General features: G+C 47.6%; 1 protein-coding gene across 1 annotated transcript; it reads left to right on the top strand.

Annotated features, from left to right (window-relative positions):
* Positions 1-3,294: 3,294 nt before the first annotated feature.
* LOC115772520 (putative proline-rich protein 21) lies at positions 3,295-4,086 on the top strand. Its single transcript, XM_030718813.1, has one exon. It carries the CDS (start codon positions 3,295-3,297, stop codon positions 4,084-4,086), a length of 792 nt encoding a protein of 263 aa, XP_030574673.1.
* Positions 4,087-6,407: the final 2,321 nt, after the last annotated feature.

Genomic DNA, 6,407 nt, shown 5'->3' with positions numbered 1-6,407 from the left:
TTTTTCCTAACACCTTATCTGTCTTTACCTCCTCCTGTCTTTGTTGTTTTCTTTCAGGCATTTTATTTCCAATTATAGAGCAAAATGAAAACAGAACATATGTCATCATGCAGGAGATAATGAAATATTTTTAGGATTTGAAATGTTAAATATGAGCTCTCCTTCAGTCATGCAAAGTGTTAAATCAGTGTGGACAGATAAGAGCTGTGGATTGATAAAAGGTTATCACAGAGAGCTGAGTGCGCACCTCGAGCCATCGGCCTTGAAAACCAAACAGAGTGAATGATTGACGTGATGACATCATGATCGCCTGAGCTCCATAAACTAACCGGGACAGAGTTTTCTGTTGTTCTGCCTCTCTGCTATTCAAAGGTCAGAAGTGCCGCGTCCGCGGGTTATAAAGGTTTCCTGGCAAGAAGTCAAACGTCTCCGCCTGACACAGAAAGCACCCAGAACGAGTCCTCCCACCTCCTCCTCCTCATGTTCCCATAATTATCAGCACTGTCAGAGCAGTCATGCCAGTATCTAAAAATAAACCTGCTCAGTGTGTGTGTGTGTGTGGGTGGGTGGGTGGTGAATCCTCATCATTCTGCTGAAAACTGGAACATCAGCTCAGCTCAGTCATTGGACTTAATCCGAAAACGAGTGGCACTCAGAAAGCTGCCCGCCTGATGATGATGATGATGATGCTTGAATCACATATGTGGCCTTTATCCTGCAGCTGCACACTCACCACAGGGCTGACACGCTGCAGCAACACAAACCTGAGCTACACCCTGCTGCAGGTTTCTGTTTCTTTGCTGTCATTGATGTTGAGTGATGTTCTAATCTCATAACTTTTACTCCAAAAAGAGCTTAAACAGGAAATACGCTCCAAAACCAAGAAAGGTGTTAAAAGAGGCCAAGAAGCCAAACACCGCCCGCCCTGTCCTGTGGCAGAAGAGATCAAAGTGAATACCAAGCATTTACCTCAGTCAGCTGGAGGAGAAGAATGAATCCTGCATCTTCTCTGTGTCAGTTAACCTGATCGAGCACTCGTTCATAGCTGCTGAGCTCAGGCTCCTCTCATTGATTATAATTTGCTCTTTTCTGTCTCAGATGAAGATCGTTAGGATCACTTTCAGAGACCTGCAGGACAATTCAATTCAGCTTTATTTATATAGCACCAAATCACAACAAACAGTCGCCTCAAGGCGCTTCATACTGTAGGTAAAGACCCTACAATAATACAGAGAAAACCCAACAGTCAAAACGACCCCCTATGAGCAGCACTTGGTGACAGTGGGAAGGAAAAACTCCCTTTAACAGGAAGAAACCTCTGATGGAAGCAGGCTCAGGGAGGGGGGAGGAGAAAGAGGAGCTGCACTGCTCCACTGTTCTGTGGATGGATGGATGGATGGATGGATGGATGGATGGATGGATGGATGAGGCACCTCAACCCTTCTCTGCAACCATGATGACATCAGCAGTGTGCACGTCACCGCTGCACATCCACAGTGCAGCATCCACAGATCTGTGACGGGTTAAGCTTTGCAAAGAAGAAACTTGGTGTTGGACCTGAGAGGCACTGTCAAATATTTTAGATGTTTGTTTTAAATGGTTAAAGTCAGGATAGAATTATTACTTATTATGTTTTAATAATGTGAAATGCAGAAGAATGTAAATGTGCGTTAGTGTAATGAAGTCTAGTTTTGACAGCACTTGTGTGTAAAGGTTACGAGTCGTATTATCGATTTTGAATTATATATATGATGAAATCCATATTTATTAAAAAATTAACATCTCTACACTTTCATCTTTTCTAGTAGTTCAGCAGTGCTGCTGCACTTTGTGTGAGAGAGCTCAGACACTTTTCAGTATCACTGTGTCTGCGTTCAGGGACTGGAACAGAGAGCGAACAGCGCCAACATCAGGTCAGACTGGGAACTACAACACACCCTTTCTAATGCTCATCCAAGACACAATCACTGTTCATCATAACTGTATAAAAATATAAAAAAAAGAAACCCAGGGAGCTCAGAGCTGAATCAAACGGAGTCACAGAGTTCAGACTCACGCCTGATCCATGAAGCGTTGGTGCTGCACTTTGTGTTCAAGTTGTACTGCATAGAAAACAGTGTGATATCAGTGTGCGAGTGCAGCAGCTCCTCCCTTTGCAAACACAAAATGCATCCAGATAACACGTTTCTGTTGGCTGACTGCTGAGGTCAAAGTTGAAGCAAACTGAGGCTGCAGCTTAAAAGCAGCTTTCAGCTGAAGTTAAAGACTTCAGTCCTCCTGCACTGACTGACTGTTACTGCTGCTATAATCAGTATGTCCAGGTGTGCGTGCAGGTGAGCGTGTGAATGAAGATTGTGCTGCTTCATGTTTGTCTCTCTCTCATGTGTGTTGTTTAGTGCTGTGCAGATTTCAGCCACGGTACCCATCACTGCGGTGAACTCACCCTCTTCCCACGATGCTTTGCTCTCTCTTCCTCACCAGATGGGGAGACATGAAAACATTTGAAACTTCAAACATAAAAATGAGCGATGGCCTCGTCCTCCATCGCCAAGATACGTTTGTTTAAAATCCACCTCCTCCGAGAATCTGGCAGAGTGCTTCGCACAGAAACATCTGGAAAATATGTTCTCCAGTCGTTTCCTTTTTTCTTCCTCGGCATCTGAAAGGGTGAAGCTGCTGAGCAACACATCTGCAGCTCTATACTTGAGAGGACCTTCTGTCACGATGAACATTTCCTGGCCCTCCATCCTCTGGGGTCTTGGATACTTTTTCATTTTCCTGCTGCCTCAGATCATCCACTGGAGAAAACAATGCAGAACAACAGTTAGCTGTAAAACACTTGGCCGACTAAACCATCAGCTCAATAAACTACAGCTGTACACCACGACTCCCTCCCAGCACCATCGTGACATTAATACAGCAGCACATAGCTGGAGAGTTTCTGTGTTTTACAGTAAAAATGTCCTGAAGGCCTGATTCTGGGTTGCATTTGAGCTTAGCACACATGATTATCACCCAGTTTATAAAACAAACAGCCACGACATTAAAAACCATCCATTCAGCACCATTTTCTTCACTGTGTATTCAGTTCAGGTTCACCCTGCACCTTGTACCTTCACCTGGCACCCTTCACCCTTCACCCTGCACCCTGTACCCTCCACCCTTCACTTTTCACCCTGCACCCTGTAACCGGCACCCTGCACCCTGTACCTTCACCTGGCACCCTTCACTCTGCACCCTGCATCCTATACCCTTCACCCTGTACCCTGTAACCGGCACCCTGCACCCTTCACCATGCACCCTTCACCGTGTACCCTTCACCCTGCACCCTTCACCCTTCACCCTGCACCCTGTACCCTGCACCCTTCACCCTGCACCCTGTACCCGGTACCCTTCACCCTGCACCCTGTAACCGGCACCCTGCACCCTTCACTCTGTACCCTTCACCCTGTACCCTTCACCCTGCACCCTTTACCCTTCACCCTGCACCCTGTACCTTCACCTGGCACCCTTCACCCTTCACCCTGCACCCTGCACCCTCCACCCTTCACCTTGCACCCTGTAACCGGCACCCTGCACCCTTCACAATTCACCATGCATCCTGTACCCTGCACCCTGCACCCTGTACCCTTCACCCTGCACCCTTCACAATTCACCATGCATCCTGTACCCTGCACCCTGCACCCTGTACCCTTCACCCTGCACCCTGCACCCTGCACCCTTCACCCTGCACCCTGTACCCTTCACCCTGCACCCTTTACCCTTCACCCTGCACCTTGTAGCTTCACCTGGCACCCTGCACCCTGCATCCTGTACCCTTCATCCTTCACCCTGCACCCTTCACCCTTCACCATGCATCCGGTACCCTGCACCCTGCAACCTGTACCCTTCACCCTGCACCCTTTACTCTTCACCCTGCACCTTGTACCTTCACCTGGCACCCTTCACCCTGCACCCTGCACCCTGTACCCTCCACCCTTCACCCTTCACCCTGCACCTTGTACCCTTCACCCTGCACCCTGTACCTTCACCTGGCACCCTGCACCCTGCACCCTTCACCCTGCACCCTGCACCTTTCACCCTTAACCCCGCACCCTGCACCCTGTACCCTGCACTGTTCAACCTTCTGCCATCAGGCAAACGGTGCAGAACCAAAAGACTGAAAAAGAGTTTTTATCTGTGAGCTATCAGACTGCTGAACACACCACAATAACACAACAGCTCTTTCATCCTAAAAGACAATCACAAAGCAACAACAACTGAACTGTGCAAATGTCTTTTTTTCTCCCCCAGCAACAGTGCAATACTCAACTTAGTGCAATATTTTATTTGTGAGTGCAATGCCAACTTATCTGCAATACTTCAAACCCATGTGCAATACATTATTTATTAATAGATATTTATTAACAGGTACCCTACCCATGTCAGTGCTGTTTTTCTCTGTTTTTATCCTGTGCGCTCACACACACACACACACACACACACACAAGCACACACACACACGCGCGCGCACACACACACATCCTTGTATTTTTTTACTTTTATTTCTAATTTTTTCATATTTGTCTCAATACATGCTTGTAACTCACTGTCACACTGTCATCAAGCAGCCGTGTTTGAAGAAACCATGGGCTCCTTCCAGAGGGAAACAGTGTTCGTGTATTTGTAGTTTATCTGCTTGCAGTAAAACATTTGATGCTGAGAACTGAAGATGAAGAAATAAGAAAGCAGTGGAGACGATGTTATAGAGCTAAAGTAGTCAAGCAGAATGCGGAGAGAAAGGGGCTGGGCCAAAAAAAATACAATAAAACAAAACAGAAAGAAAAGAAAAATCTCTAACAGAAGAGCAAACAGTGGGGGGCATCAACCACCAAGGCTTCTGCCCCCCACCAAGTCCCAGTTTCTGTTACTAGAGAAGCAAACAGCTCTGATAGAGAAAACAAGAGGCTCACACCCCGTTGTGTCTAAGCCACGGCTCTAGTTTGGTCTCAGACTGATCTTAACTCGGGTTCAATCGTGACTTTGAATTAGTTTCTGAGCCTCTTTGAGAACCTGCCACAGTGCTTCTGTGTCTTCATGTGATCCAGACTGGCTCCATGATAATGAGACTCTAAGGATCAGATCATCTGCTGCAGAACCATTTGTTCTGGTCTGGAGCTTCAGTGTCCTGCAGCAGTTTCTGATAGTGAGGAGAAGAATCCAAACATCTGAACCAAATGACTGACTCACAGAGGATCAGCAGGTCTCACTCATCCGTGTGTGAGGATATGAATGTTTATACAGTTGTGAGGATCTGGCTTCCTTCTGGGGACAGAAATCGCATTAAATGTTGACATGAAGTCACGCTTGAAGCTTCAGTCTGCAGGAGATGAATGTAAGTCAGGGCAATGCCCTCAGAGGTGGTGAGTGGAGAGGGTGGGGGTCTCACTGTAATTCCCTCATTTCTCTGTGCTGGTGTCATCTGCTGACTCAGCATTGTGCTAACACTCCTGGCACAGAGATGAGTGAAGCAGAGGTCAGAGGTCGCTGCAGCTCTGCTGAGTGTTTTCCCTGAAACTGAAATTGGTTTCATTTAATCCTCGAAACCAGATGACTCCCTTCACCTTTGCTTTCAGACTGCTTTCAGGCTCTCACACCACCCAAACTCATCTGTCTGATTCATGGAGAAACTCTTAGAAATGTTTGTCATGTCATGGATGGATTTTCATTTTGTACATTGATGAAATTATTTCCCGTTTATTTCTGTTATTTTTTCCCCTCCATGAATGATCATGGTGTCCCAGTGTTCCCGGGGGCTCTTGTTGTCTGGGAGATTTGGCCAGGCTCCCACCCCGGTGGCCTCAGAATCTCATCTCTGCTTTATGCTTTTATCCTTTGCTTCATCAGGTGGTGGCCTCCAGCTCGCACTGGAACGGTTCACAGTGTGAAGCGGCAGGTATGAGAACCAGCACCTCTAAGTCTGAAGCCATGGTTCTCAGCAGGAACTGGGTGGAGTGTCTGCATCGCTGCAGACGCTGCACCGGTCTGTCATGGTGAAGACGGTGAAGATGCTGTTGATTTACTGGTCGATCTACATTCCTACCCTCACCTATGGTCATGAACTCGGGGTAGTGACCGAAAGAATGAGATCACGGATACAAACAGTGGAAACGAGCTTCCTCCGAAGGGTGGCTGGCCTCTTTCTTAGAGAGAGGGAGAGGAGTACAGCTGTCCAGGAGCTACTCCTCCACATCGAAAGGAGTCAGTTGAGGTGCTACTGGGAGGAGGTCCCGGGCAGACCCAGGACATGCTGGAGAGATTATATCGCTCTGCTGGCCTAGGAACACCTCAGAGTTCCCCCAGATGAGCTGGAGGAGGTGGCTGGGGAGAGGGAGGTCTGGGCTCCTCTGCTTAGGCTGCTGCCCCCA

The sequence above is a fragment of the Archocentrus centrarchus genome, chromosome 3 (genome assembly GCF_007364275.1).
Source record: "Archocentrus centrarchus isolate MPI-CPG fArcCen1 chromosome 3, fArcCen1, whole genome shotgun sequence".
Classification (NCBI taxonomy): Eukaryota; Metazoa; Chordata; class Actinopteri; order Cichliformes; family Cichlidae; genus Archocentrus; species Archocentrus centrarchus.
Note: the sequence above shows the minus strand (reverse complement) of the source record. Positions and strands in the feature narration are given on the sequence as shown.